At 33.4% G+C, this 15,372-nt stretch overlaps 1 protein-coding gene across 3 annotated transcripts in view; it reads right to left on the bottom strand.

The window, feature by feature from the left end:
• The window catches only part of LOC105832480, a 39,351-nt gene that overhangs the window by 5,925 nt on the left and 18,054 nt on the right, over nucleotides 1–15,372 (bottom strand). For all 3 annotated transcript variants that reach the window (XM_036285491.1, XM_036285492.1, XM_012673464.3), the window contains exons 2-11: nucleotides 5,794–5,912; nucleotides 4,676–4,775; nucleotides 3,570–3,703; nucleotides 2,844–3,239; nucleotides 1,845–2,582; nucleotides 1,311–1,533; nucleotides 1,124–1,231; nucleotides 903–997; nucleotides 702–768; nucleotides 288–619 (exon numbers count right to left, since the gene is read on the bottom strand). In XM_036285491.1, coding sequence (XP_036141384.1) covers nucleotides 288–619; nucleotides 702–768; nucleotides 903–997; nucleotides 1,124–1,231; nucleotides 1,311–1,533; nucleotides 1,845–2,582; nucleotides 2,844–3,239; nucleotides 3,570–3,703; nucleotides 4,676–4,775; nucleotides 5,794–5,873 — 2,273 coding nt within the window. In that variant the 5' untranslated portion in view covers nucleotides 5,874–5,912. The remainder of the gene's footprint in view (nucleotides 1–287; nucleotides 620–701; nucleotides 769–902; nucleotides 998–1,123; nucleotides 1,232–1,310; nucleotides 1,534–1,844; nucleotides 2,583–2,843; nucleotides 3,240–3,569; nucleotides 3,704–4,675; nucleotides 4,776–5,793; nucleotides 5,913–15,372) is intronic.

Below are 15,372 nucleotides of genomic sequence, written 5' to 3'. Positions count from 1 at the left end.
TAATTTTTTTTTAACTTATCTCCTAAGAACTCAGTTAATTATTAATTAATTGTATGTGGATTAACTTCTTTTTCCGTTAAAAGAATTACACTGCAATTCTCGCTACTATTTTATTAAATAAATAATGTCATAAAAAAAGAGAATGTCGTAATACGATATTGACAAGACATCCTACATACGTGCTAGAGTCTATATATAAAACCATTAAGATATATTTATCTTCAATAATATTCTATTTTTACTGAATAATAATATACGATACTGGAGCAGGCAAAGGGGACGTTTACCTAACGAAAGTATCTTGCGCGGGAGAGCCGTCGGCAGTAACGAGATCCCTGGCTTCCAAGACGCTTACGGCCAGATCGAATTCGCAGTCGCCTCCGCGACCACTCCATCTCTCGTATTCGAGCCCGATGCAAATGTGACCTACGATCGGCGTTTCCTCCAGGTCGTTCAGGTTGACGCTGGTGTCGGAGCACACGCTCTCGCAACTGATCGCTCTTTTTAAGGTGGATTCGTCGGGCGGTGGTTCCGCCTCGGGACCCAGCGAGCCACGACGACTTCCCGATCTGTTATTCAGATCGTTCAACGCGTAACCCAGATACGACTCCTCCAGACTCTGAAAGTTATAAATAACTTCTTTCTTAATTTACCACCGCAGTAATTCCTAATGTTGAAGGAAAAAATAAATGTATCATTGCCTGCGAGAGTCGTCTCTTCAATTGCACCTCCTCTAAGGCGGCGTATAGTTCCTGGCTATTCCTTCTCCTACAAAAGTGATTTTATGCAGACATACACGCACGCGTAGGTACAATTATATACGTTTGGATTTTATTACGATAGAAAGGTAATTTAGCGAAGACAATTAAACTTATTAAATTTTATTTGAATAATGGCAATACCTCGTGGGATCGGCAGCATCAAGTTCTACATATTCGTGAATACCATTCAGTCTTTCTATACTTTTACGTCTTTGTTCGAGGCTATTAAAAATATCCTAGAAAATAATTTCGATTAAGAAAGGAACGATTGAGGACCAAGCTATTGTACTACTTATATTAAACGCATTCCAAATTTTCCTACAATTAATGTTCTTTTTTAATCGCGAAAAACTAATACGTACCTCTGACGTTCGAGTAAAACTGGGATCTGATAAATAAGTGTAAGGCTCGTAATTGTGATCTTTAACCAATAAAGGAGACGATGGTGGATCTTGTAGGCTATTGTACACCTAGGCAACGAAAACGGAATTAAGAACGGGGGCTGAAGAAGAACGAATCATTATCGAAAGATACGAAGATAAAATGTACCTCTTGAGCTGTTCTGTGAGCCTCAAGGTTTAATTCGGGACTATAAAGATCCGAGCTCCGTCTCGAGCCGGTCAGATCTGCATCGGTTTCCGCATAAATATCTCGCATATCCTGCAAGTATTCGGGATCCTGTAAGTGATCCTCAGTACTATCATTAACAAACGGTGGTGGTGTCGATGGAAACGCAAGTCGCTGCACCTGCTGCGCAGAGGAGAGTACAGAACTGCGGACAAAAGGGTCCATCCTATTATAATCCGGTACAAGAAGAAAATTGGTGAAAATATCCTCAGAATTCACTGAGTATCTCAAGAATCCAATGGTCTATTCAATCGCACATTTATATTGCGCAAAAAATATTATCCATAACGATAATCATTAATAAAACGCTTGCGCTGTTAAGAAAATTCAAATTAATCTTAATATTGAAAAATATTATAACGTTATAAAATTAACGTTTACAACCCCCAGAAATTATGGGTTTATATTACACTATTTCTCAACTCGGTAATCTACTCATTCGTCAGTTTGACTCACTTATAAAACTCCGAGGCATCTATGTAGCTCTGCGAGGTGACCGATCTGAGCGCGCTGAAGATCCTCTCGCCTGTTGTCGGACTTGTCTTCTTCGTGATCTCCTGGGACGGGGGATCCGGTGGTGCGGGCGGCGGCGGCGGCACCGGGCTCATAGCGGACTCGCTCGCGATCTTCGTTTCGTCTACGATCGACTCTTGAATCGCGTTTGCGAAGAGTATCGACTCGCGGTTCGAGCGTGCTTGAAGCTCGTTCACGGACTCGTAGACGGGCAGGTCGGGCAAGCTCTGAATGTATTGCGAGACCCGCTGGAGATCGTGCGACTTGGACGACAGGTCGCTGTGAAACGCGTAGGGGTCGACATCTTCTTGGTGGCCGGAAGTACTCTTGAACGGAGTCATCTCGATGTTCTGCATGTTGCTGTTCTTTCGGTTAAGGTCGGCGTTCAGCTCCTCGCTGTTCTGAAGCATCTTGGAGATGGTCTGCGGTCCGTATATCGACTCCATGATCATCTGATTCGTCGCGTTCGACGAGTGCGTCGTGTTGAAGCTGTCCGGAAACCCCCTCGGCTCGTTTCTCGCGTACGTGATTGGCCGCGCGACGTGATTCCTCTGGACGATCTCGTAGTTGCCGTAGCTTCTGCTGGCATCCTCGTCGTTTAACTTGTCGTGGCGGTTATTTGGAGGTGCGGTTATGCCGTATCTATGCCACGCTGGCTCTTTGGAAGGAGGCTCAAATTGCCTGTGTAAAGTCGGCACGAAGAGATCGAATATAACGATGATTTTACAGTTTCAAATAAATGGAACACAGAATTAGAAAATACATTTAATAATTGATATTAAAACATATTATTGAGCATCAAGGTCTGCTTCAAGAGAGAAATGACAGCTTCCCGTTTCTTGGGTTACCCACGCAATCTAATATCCAACCTATTATCGCAAACAAATCGGTATAATAAAAGTTAAAAGAAGAGATTTATTAGGGAGATTCTATGTACTGTACCTGATTAATCTAGAATCTACGTGGTTCTGATTGGAGTAAGGTGTCATTTGGATGCTCTCCGCTATCGTCTTCGCGGGACCATTGTCGTACACGAAGGTGGAACGCTCGATCGACTGGAAGGGGTCGTGATGATTCTTCGGCGGTTCGCTCTGAAAGAGGAACACGGACGGACCGGGGACTCTCGATCGTATCGATCCTCTTTGCAACGACGGCGGTGGCGTCAAGGGACCCGGACCAGCTTCGTGCATCCTGATGTAGTCGACAGTACTCGGTGTCTGAAGCGGCGATGGTCTCGGACGAGCGGTCGGCCGCGGCTGGGGAGCGGGCCTCAACGGTTGAGGTGGTATCGTGCTGCCGCTGAGAGGCGGATGTAGATCCCTGTCGACAGCCTCAAATCTGTATAACAGTATGAGAGTGTAATACATCTTTTTTATACGTGTAATGTATATAAGTATGAAATATATTTAAATTTTAGTGTAATAAATTTCAATTCATTTAATGTTATTTTATTAAAGATTTTTATAAAACACATAAGCGCAAGATATAAAATTGCTTGAAGCTTTCATCTTCTTTGCGTAAAAAACTGTATTGTTAAAATTAATAGCGTCCTCTATTGTATTTGTGCCGTGTGAAAAAAATATATAATTATAATTTGATTAATTATTTTATTAATTGTGTCGCATACGCGAGGTTTATAAAATTGAAATTGTTCGATCAGTCGCATACCTGGTAAAGGCGCCTTGTGCATCTAACCGGAGATCGCTATCGCTATGCAAGAGATGTTGAGAGGCATTCCCAGTCTGGCGATATAGACCTGGTATTGTCTGGGCGGTTGGATGCTGAGCCTTCACCAATCCCACCTTTAAATAGTACCATAATTGGACATAATTCAAAATGATGTAAGGCTAAAAAGCTATAAAAATTTTTTGAGATTTTAAGAATTAGATGTTTTGCATTTTTAATTTAAAATATTAATATGGAATATAGAATTTGGTATTCTGGTTTTTAAACTGATTTTTTTAAATTTATTTAATCGCTTAATATTTATCAGAAATTTTTCAGAATAATATTGCTGACATTAAAAATGAGTAAGAATAATAAGTAATGAATAATTATTCTATTTATTTTATTTTATTTCCTCCATTTTTTTCAATGTTTTGCTTTTATCTTTTTTACATATTATATTTTTTCATGTATAAAAAAATATACATTCCCGTTTATTATAAATAATTGACTGTACTGTCATATTTTGCATCCCAAAACATTTTATACTGATATAGATAGATTTCTTGATGTCACAACCAAAATGTATCGCTAATTTTTGTATTTGCTAGAATTTTGTCTGTCACGTATAGAATTAAAAAATTGTGCTTTTATCAGTTAGACTGATTAAGTACAATACATATACATCACAGTATTTACTAATTCTTTATCTACTTCAGCTAATTTTTACACACATAATTTTTGTTGAAGTTGCAAGATTATTTTTTTAAGTGGATACTTTTATTAATATATCATTTTTATAATAGCTTTTCTTGATAACTTTCTTTGGAAATAGCTTCATATATATATATACAAATGCAAATTTTACTTTTCCGACACATTAAAAATTTCCCAAAGATAAACATATAGTTTTTACTTGCGGGAGTCAAAATCGAGTCATCCTTTTTGCAAAATTGAATATTATACGTTTATTAATTAAATCTTAAAATAAAATAATAAAAAATCGTACATAATTTTTTATAATAATTGCAATATTTCAGAAAACGTTATAAATTTGTTAAATTAAAAATTTACAAATATAACTAACTCATGTGTAACAAATATATTACCTTTTCTTCCCGCGGTGCCCAAAGCCATGAAAGCCTTTGTCTCCATTCCTCGCAAACGCTCCAAACATTTCTCGTGCCAAATTGCCATCCGATACAATATCTGTGAGATTCACATTATTACAGAACCCTAAAGGTTAATCATGTATAAATCATAAATCATGGAACTTGTAACTTTGAAATTTTAACTCGGAAATATCGGAAATATCACAGAGTAACTTAAGCACACACACACACACACACACACGCGCGCGCGCAAAGAACAAAATGGAACAAGCTATTTTTAAAAACAAAGTGGATGAAACTGATTTGTTTATTGATTACTATATCCGTGATCTAAATAAATTAAAACATTTTAATAATAAAGTTACATTGTATAAATAAATTATGAATTAAATGTGTGTTTTTAACTTCTTATACAATTTTTTACTATAAAAAATATTAAATAAATTACTTTTTCAATTTTGTTATACATCTTTTCATTATACAGAGTGCTTTTAACACGTATTTTAAATTTATACTTTTTAACAGAATAAATTATTTGTTTTCCTACTTATTTTTTTTCAACAACATTTGCTAAATTAAATTAAAAGCTTGTTATTCTTTAGAATAATTCTGATTTGTTAGTACATACTTACAATAACATTACTTAAACTCACAGGTTATCTCTTATTATTTTCATGATACAACTTTGGACAAAACAGAGATATGATTTATTATATCGAGGAAGAAAGGATTAACTTTGTACTTGGACAAATACCAAATTGGTAGAGTAGGTAATAATTGCTCGTTGAACGACACTTTCACCTGTTGCACACATTAACGCGTTTACCAGTTTCTAAAGATACCATTATATTCTTACGCCAACGATTACGGACAAAGAAGAGATTATCAGAGGAAAATTAGAGACCAAAAGTGGCATTTGTAATCGTTTCTTTAACTAATTATTTGTGGATTATATATATTTAACATTATATACATATGAATATTTAAAAAATTATGAATATAATGCTCAATTAAATTTAAATTTTAATAAAAAAATTTTATTTTAATAATTTTTAATTGTAATTAAATTGATGCGTAATATTATTAAATTTTATTTTATTTATCAAAGTTATTACCTTTTACAAAAAACAAGTGTGGCGCCAGCAGCGATGACGATGACCAAAGCTACTCCAAGTCCCGTAAGAGCCCAACCCATAATTTGCAAAACCCAGAAAATCCTGTGATAGTGTAAAACCTGAAACACACAAATTTACGAAATCAATATTTTAAGCGCATTACAGAATCAAGAAATAATTAATATTCGTATTTGTTTTCAATCATTATTTAACGGATATGTTATTGTAAATATAAAGATAATTGATTTTGGCCGATAATCAACACTGCAATAATAAACATATGTAAATGTATATAATACTTTAAAATATACTTTTTGTATAAATAAATATTTATTTAAAAGCCATTAAAAATAATCTCTGCTTCTTTTGAACGAGGAAAGAACCAATTTTAATAATGAATATGAGTACCTATAATAAATTGCAAATTTAAAAGAAGAGTAAGTAGATATTAAATTCAAATATAAATGAGATAACAAATAATAAGAATACAAAAAAGAGGTCACGTGTCGACGAACCAACGCCTTTGCTTTTGTTTCTTTGATACTTTTTCTAGTAGGAATAATGGTAGCAATTAATGATAAGATTTTAACTTAAAGTTGAAAAGAAAATGAAAAAAGGGTTTTTAAATGCACTTATCCAATGGTTGGTTTCTCTTTTATGCGCAATAAAAGTCGAAAAAGAAATTACAAAAATAGAACTTATCTTTAAAGAATTATAAAATCTTAGCGAATCGAAAAAGAGTCTTTATTAACACCATAAAACTTTTATTTTAAAGAGGTAGAGAAATTATATGTTTCCGTGTTTGGAAAATATGTATATTTATTTAAGAAAAATAAAATACAAAATTATAGTCAAAAAATTGTTATTAAACTTTAAATGCATTTTTCTAAAAACATTATTTTATATAGTGTTAAAAAAACTTTATTTTTTGATTTGCAAGAATCCTATAATTTCTTAATATTTTTAACTAGAAATAGAGAATAAATAATAAAAATCTAAATTTTTAAAATAAAATCTAGACAATTTTATAAATAATATAATGTACTATTGATATTATTATATATACAATAATGTTGTTATTGTTGTTTCGATTGGCAACAAAAAGATATACGTCCAAAACAAAAATTCGTCGACGATAACTTGAAAAAGTGGGTCAGCCAAGAGCTGGACTACTACTAGTTACATGTGTGTGATTGTGTCAAGGTAACAAAGGTTGCTAAAATCTCTTGATTCATTTATTACATTGCAGATATTATTTAATTAATTTATGTACACAAAAGCTTAATTAAATATTATTTACTTTTGTAAGTAAATTATTGAAAGTGGAGTATAAATAAAGAATAAAAGATAGATATAAAAACTATAAATGTTTCAATTGTTATTCGTGTTCAATTCTATCTAAATGGATATTCAATATTTGTTTATAAAAATTGTTTCATCGAAATTTCTCACAAAACGCATCGTATACACCCATCGTGTACTGCTCATTATTCCCGATAATTTGTAAAGTTTTAGAATCAAACTTAGCGAGTTATGAATAATTCATACGTATAAATTATTGGATACAAGTCCGTTACCTTGAAAGTTTTGGCTGTATGGCGCATGTAAACTGGATTAATGATGTTTGCAATTCGCTGACTTTTCGTTATAAAATTAAATATATTTATCAGTTGTGTAAATATACGCGCATAAATTGATGTTCTATCAATTATCTCGCGTAAAATGATGAACACAATAAACTGTACAACGAACAATGAAGCATTAATGCTTCATAAAATCCAATCGCTGATAATATATAGCTGCTAATGCCACGTTCTGTACCACGACGTTCACTTTTAAGTAAAATCCGATAAGCTTTGAACTTTCTGTTGTCTAGTCCATATTTATGAGGTATTGTAAATGCAGCCGTGCAGGGATTTTGCGAAGCGTAACGCGTTCTACCCAGCTTCTAATTCATATCTAACGAATCTATATATCTCCGTAACACGTTTAACGATACGATTTGTTTTATTAACGATACTAATTTTTGAAACAATCCCAATGTTAACAGGTATAATTTTTACCAATAAAATTTACACTCAGACTTGTATACAATATAAGTTTCTTCAACGTCTTTGACATCCGCAGTATAAAACTACGGAATTAATATTATATTATTGTCTTAGTAGCAAAAGGACTAATTAAATATGCATTTTTTTATTTCATTATGCAAATACTTTTTATGCCTAGCGTACCATAAATAAATTCTATTTCATTAATTAGTCGAGTTTGAATTAAATTTATTACGTCATAAAACATGAAAAATAGTGTATAGAGAGAGAGAGAGAGAAAGAGAGAGAGAGAGAGAGAGAGAGAGAGAGAGACGGAGGAAAGGCAATAAAAAGTAAAATATCGGACTCTATCGTGAAGCACCTTCGTCTGTGCATGCATCGGAAAGTGCCTGAGGGAAATAGGGATATAGATTAAATATTTGCCGAGTATTTGACTAGGACGCTCACTTCTCAAATCAAATATCCTGCTATAGAATGATTTTTTATCAACTCTATCAGATTTGAGCAATTGCCGTTTAACTCTGCATGAAGAGAGCTTCGGGAAGAAATATTGCTAACAATAGTAACGTTTCATCTTTTATCTTAATGAAACAACAATTAATTATTTATACAATCTTCGTTTGTCCAAAAAGAACCCAAATCTGAGGTCGAAACGTAGTGCTTATATTAAAAATACATCTGGCCAGTTACGGTCAAAAAATTAAATTATTTTATTTCTGTTGATTTTTATCCACTTGGCGAAATTAAGATTATTTCTCGTTTTAATCTTTGTTTTCTCTTGAGAATTATTATTTCTAGATTCTCGGAAAATATTATTGCAAATACTACTTTCAAAAGCCATATATTAATATTATTTTCACTTTAATATTAAAGGATTACGGCGGATTCTTCAATGAGATTGATGCACATTCTCAGCGAAAATATCAAGAAAACCAATGGTTCCGCAGTAACAAGCGATTGAAGATGAAGCATTTTCAACGAATTTCAGCAAAGCCTCAAGCAGCAAGCATATAGCAAAACCATCTTCCTCAGTTAATTTCACGGAGATTTTACTTTGAGAGAATTTTAATTTAAAGTTTATAAGATACAAAAAATTGAAGATTAAGAAATTCAGATAAATAATGATATTTCCTTTGACATTTTCGCTAAAGAACATTAAATTGTTGACATTAAATTAGAGATCCGCGAATCGAGATTTCATGACTCGAATCAAATTGAATCTCAGTCAAATCACAGTCGAATCACAAAGATTCAAATCTAAATCCGATCTGATTTATATGTCTCTATTTTAAATACATCAAGAAATCTGTAGAAAAACCATAAGAAGGTCTATTATTATTATGATTATTATTACTCAACATATATTTTTTTACTTATAAGTAAGTTATTTCGCGGGTAAATAAATCGTATACAGAGTTATACATTTAAAATCAACCACTCCAATAAAAAGTCTAAACGTTGTGCCCTCATTCGGTTGCCCCAACGAATTTGCGAAACAATCGCGCCGTACGATTTGGCGACGTTCGCTATCGATCTGTCATTCTTTAAAATGCGTTACTTAAGCGGAAGTTCTAACAAGGTACAATCTTGCGGGTTACTAGGTCACCCGTTAGTCAAGTTTAATATGCTTTAGGATCGCGCGGAATTTCAAGACCGCCGCGCTCTCGACTCATCCTCCTCTCTCGCGAGAGTTTTTCTCCTTCCTGCCGTTGTTCGGGGATAAGAGCCGCCTCAAAGAAGTAAGGAAATTGTTCGAGAGAAGGAGGACGGCTACCAGAATGCGAGAAAGAAGGAATCTACCTACAATGGGGCGCGTCAAGAGCCCTCTTTCTTTTTTTTTTTTCCTTCGTATTGCTTCAGATCCACCCTTTATACGCAAACTGTAGGTGAATATCGGAGGAGACCGTGAAAGGGAAGTCTCTGAGGAGCCTTCCCCCCTCTTCCTCTATAATTTCCGAGGATAACCTCGAAAAAGCATTTTCTTGCTGTCCCCGGAGAGCCGATGCGACGCTTCGATATATTACTGCCACATTTCCATTAAATGTTTAATAGAGAAAAAGATATCGCATTGTAAATATCGCGTACATCACGTATTTCGTATACGTTTTAATATATAATAATAATAATAATAACTTTATTGACTGCGCACAGTTTACAAAGAATAATAGAGACGTACGTACAATAATGAAAATATTGGAGATTTCAGTTGCACCAATAGTCAGCGCAACAACTAAAGAGTTGATTTAAAATCATACTCGAGCATTGAAATAAATGTATAGAATAATTATATATATATATATATGTATACATGAAGAAAATTTTGTAGTAAAAATTATTATAATAAATAGTAAGCGCGGACCAAGGAAGGAATTTTTTACATTTTTCATAAAATTAACATAGTATTTACACTATTTATGATATAACTCTCTGAAATTTCTTCTTACAATCCGTAGCTACTATCGTACATTTTATAGTAATTTTTACTATAAAATTGTTTCCGTTTATATATACAAAATTATAATACATATAATAATAATATGTTATGTATTTATATAATTGACAATTAACTGCTAACAAAAAAGTAAAAAGAATTTACATACAATTGACACTCAAATGTAGAGTCAATAACATTCCTTTGATATAACAAATTAACATATTAAATTGCAATAAAACAAGGTTGCCGTCGACAGATGTCGCGTATCCCGTTGAAACTCATTATCTATATGAAGTAATCTTTCCGTCGAATTTTACATTAACGTTAAATGGGTCGAAATGATGCACCGCTGGCGCAGTCGTGTGCGGTCGTTGTTGCATGCGACGTATCCAGCAGCAAAAATGTTAGTACAAATTAAAATATCGATCGCGAGTCGGTTATTGCAGGCAGAACGCAATAAGTTAACTTTCTCAACATACAGGAATCAGGAAGAAAATAAAGAAATTTAATCAAAACGGACATTTCTGAGCGAAGGGGCAGCTCCGGAGTTTCATTTTACTCGCCCAGTATTTTCCGAACAAAATGAGAAGAATAAAAAAAAAAAAAGAACGGCAAATTGTTACGAGGGTTTTATTTTTATAGAGCTCTCCCTTTGACACGTGCCAATACGTGTGTCGCAATAACTGAGTCAATTAATTTCTGTGCTTCGCCATTTCCTCATTCCACGGCTTCCGGTGGACGGACCGGAACACAGGCCATAAATTCACGCGACTCCCCTCTTTCTATGCGTCCGGCGTCCGAATCCCTCGGACGGCAAACGAGGCGGAAATCAATGGCTGAAGACAAACCTCCATTCGATTTTCGAGATGGTCGCGGTTCATCGGAGTCTGCCGGGCTGTGCCACGTATACGCGCACGTGCGACACTACCTATCCTCTTAAAAGGGTAGTGGTGGATGAATATGGTCGCGCAGCTATCGGGACAACGTAATCAGATTTGCGAGAGAGCGATGGGCTCCATCAGCGCTTACAGCGTCTCCATCTTCGTCGCTTACGTTCTCTGTACCTGTCCGAATTCCTGTTTCATTCTGGGCACCATCCATTTTTCAGTTCACTTTCAAACGGCAAGGCGACCGTATGACAAAGAGGCAGATGGACGCAGAAAGACAGATTGTACAATACGCAGCCGTGGGTGAAACATTTTTCAAAAACAACGCGCTTCGTAAAATCTAATACATGCACGAGAAGTAACGCGACGAGCAATAATCAAGTATCTGTAAATAATATACGGTATTTATCTCAGAACAAGAAAGATGAGAATTCTGGAGAAAGCAAAGGACGTATTTAATAAATAAATACTCTTGTACATCAAACGATTTATACGGCATGATTCCCTTTTCGGCATAATTTTAGATTATTCGAACGTAATTTGAATAAATTGGTGAATTACAAACGTCAATCCTTAATTCCTTGTCACTTAAAACTTCTTATATAGAGAGAAAAGGGAGATTCTTTATTTTTGTTATAAGACAAGACTTATTATCTTTTCTAATAAATCTTATAAAAATTAATTAAAGAGTTTTCCACAAAAATATATATCAAACAAAATCATTTCTTTTAATCTCTATAATTGTTTTTTATCAATAATGTTGCACTGTGAACAATTTTGTTCCGGAAAGAATCAAATAGAAAACAAAAAACATAAATACAAATAGATTTCCGCAAAAATCAAACAAGTTCCTAGAAATTTTTTAAATATACTCTTAAAATATTAATTAAAGACTAAAACTCTTTATTCTTATATTTAATATCATATGTCTGGAGAACAATTATTAGCTATAAGAATAAAAAAGAGCGAGCCGCGCTAGATATTCGTGCTAACAGCGTATTAATTAAATTATTACGAATTGAAGTAGATATTCCATTTTCATGTGCGAATATTATGCCAATTCAATGTTTAAGTATTTTTTAATAAAAAAATTGAGTCTCCAGATTGTAAATTATGTGGAACACTCATCTTAAAAAAAAGAACTTGGACATTAAATTGGCACAATATTCGCACGTATATCGACGTGGAATACCAATTTCAATTTGTGATAAATTAATTCTTATGTTTCATTTATTATCAATGAAGATGATTTCTATTATCTTTACGGGTTGAAACGTTTGACACTTTTTACATTATATTGACTTAAATTATACTGTTAGCACAAACATTTAACGCGACTCTTGTTAGGCTTTTTTTATTTTTATATTGATGTTAAATTCTTGAGTCTATATTCGTTTTTTAATTTAAAAAATTATTACATTTATAGAAAATAAAAAACAATTTGAAGATACAAAATTTTCTGATTTTAGAAAATTTAATTGGTTACAGTTTTTGTAGAAAAAAAAAACGTTCAATTTTATTTGTTATATGCTACTTGTGTGATTTGTCTATTTCTCGCACTTTCTCGAGTCCTAAATCGTCGGAAGCGCGCAACGCGGACATACGTATAAGCATAATATGGTCTTTGGCCTCCTTCGCGTCGAAGCTAAAGCTTTCGTTGCCAGTTCGTCGGTCCCGACGGTCCATTTAATTACCTTAAAAGCTGGGTGGAGACTGGATGGAAGTTGGCCACCTTCTGACACGTTAATAATGCACTCAGATGCATCGTCGCTCGCAGCAAGTACATTAAGAGATCTTCGCGGTTCGATGCTCTTTGAGACATGATAATTTTATTCGTGCTTTTAAACTGGCAATGTGTGCATGGCTTATCCATTAACCCTGTTAAAACGTTTCAAATATTTATTACAGCGAACATTTTTTAATTTCGGATAACAATGTTAGAGCGTATTTAAATAAAATTTGACAATACTCTGTCACAATGATTTAATGCTAGTTATTCCGCTTATCAATCAAACTCGCTTACGGCAACAGTGACTTCAAAGAGAATTTGAATGCCTTTGAAGCTTCTCTCAGAAATGCTTCCCGATTTACCGTTGCTCGCCGTAAATCATAGCCTCTTGGTCGCACCCGATTTAAACGAGTGATTTCGCGGAGCCAATTAAGCTCTTTCGTTCTAACGCAAAAAATAATGAGGTCGTCGAGACGCAACTCGCAATACGTGAATTCTGAAATATTGGCTACTAACATTTTGCTGGATTTACGAGGCTTTGTTCAATTAAACAAGAGGAATTATAGTTCTGCGAAAAATTAGGTAGAAATGAAGAAAACGATAAATTCGTGATATATGGATAAAGAGAAATAATAGATTAAATATAAATTACTTAATTAAAATATCGTTTTTTAATCGGTGTGTCAGTCAATTTAATATCCGAGTAAATTTTTTCTCTTCTAGCGTTTGGCCATATTCCGCCTAACACTACTATAGCGTGAAAAGCAGTTACATAATACGAGAAACCACAAAACGACACTCCGTAAAACCGCGTCCATCTGCCGCAGCGCGCAGCGAAATGTTTTACACGCGAAGTGAACATTTTCTCACGATGTGAACGAGCGAGAAAAGTAGGATTTTGCTCAAAAAACAAAATGAGTTTTTCACCGCGGATATTACTGATAAGCGTTAGCCATCTTAATATTTTCCACAAATAAAATTCTAGTATTACTGTTACAATTAAAAAATTCATATTTTGTTGATTTTATTGTTAAAATTATATTTCAGTGTTTAGTTAATTAAAAGTTAAATTATTATATAAAAAAGGCTTCAATAAAATCGAGAGGAGACTAACGAATGTTGTATATATTATAATAAAATTTTAATGTTTCATAATATTCCTTATGTAATTTTATATAATCTTCTAGTTGTTCAAAATGCTGCCGCTTTTGATGTTGAAATGTTTTTAAATTAATCAACAGAGAATAAAATTTCAATATTAAATTGCTACACTGAGAAAAAAATTGTTAATTTGACTAAATTTTTCAACTTAATTAAATTCCTGAATTCAACTATTTATGTATTTTAATCAAATATATAAATAGTTAAATTAAAGTTCAAGTATTTTATGTATTCTCAAGGGGATTTATGTATTCCTGGAATGCCTTTGTAATTTGATCTAGGTCGATAATGTAAAGTCATTCATGCACATCATTAATAAGATTTTATATGTATTTCTTGTATAGATTTAGGAATTTTTTTCCAGAATTAAAGTACATATTAATATCAATCTATGAATTGAATTTCATATTAAGAACAAAAAATGTTTTTTCATATTGCTCTATTTATCAACTTTTTACGCGTATATAACTTAAATTTTCGTTTTCTCATTTTCCAATTTTGCGGAATACAAATCTTTTTTTCTAATCTTATTTCTAATTGCACGATATTGTTCCTGAAAGTTTTTTCTAGGGGGCAAGGGGATCATTTTATACATATAAACTGTTGATTTTTCATATAAAGCAAATATTGTCTAATAAGTAACTTTCTTTTTTAATTTAGCAGAACAAATTGTATGTCGCTCCCTTTATTTTTGTGCGTACTTTAATCGTGTAAAAGGATTTTGCATTTTGTTATTCCAATTTGAAGATCCAAGTTCGCAAAAAAATGTCGATAACTCTGTCACCAGAATCCCCTTAAGATAAATGCATAAATACTTAAACTAAAGAAATTTAATCAACTTAATTAAAAATTAAGTTGAAAAATTTATTCAAATTAATAACTTAATAACAAATTGATAATAATTTTTTTTTCTTAATGTAATTATATAATACAATGTAGAACATCAAATATAATAAATAATACAGGAAACTTTGTATTTTAAAAATACATCGCATAAGCGATTCATTAAACGCGAAAAGTTTTGCGGAACAGTTCAATTTGCCTAGAGAGCAAAGCACACGTGCGAAAAGGCGAGATTTATTCATAACGCATAAATAACGATCACATGTACATATATGCGAGTTTATAACACTTATCGATTTCGCCATACGGCATTTCGCCGTACACCGTAACACACCACTCGTAAGGACGAAGAGACCGTGTTACAAGGCCGAGAGAGAAAAATCCATATTACTGACGAATTCCGGGAATACCCTACTCGTTTACAGCATTTAAACTTCGCGAATCGATAATTACAGAAATCCACCGATAAACGTC

This window comes from Monomorium pharaonis, chromosome 4 (genome assembly GCF_013373865.1).
Source record: "Monomorium pharaonis isolate MP-MQ-018 chromosome 4, ASM1337386v2, whole genome shotgun sequence".
Lineage (NCBI taxonomy): Eukaryota > Metazoa > Arthropoda > Insecta > Hymenoptera > Formicidae > Monomorium > Monomorium pharaonis.
The sequence above is the reverse complement of the archived record's forward strand: the minus strand, read 5'-3'. Positions and strand labels throughout refer to the sequence as shown.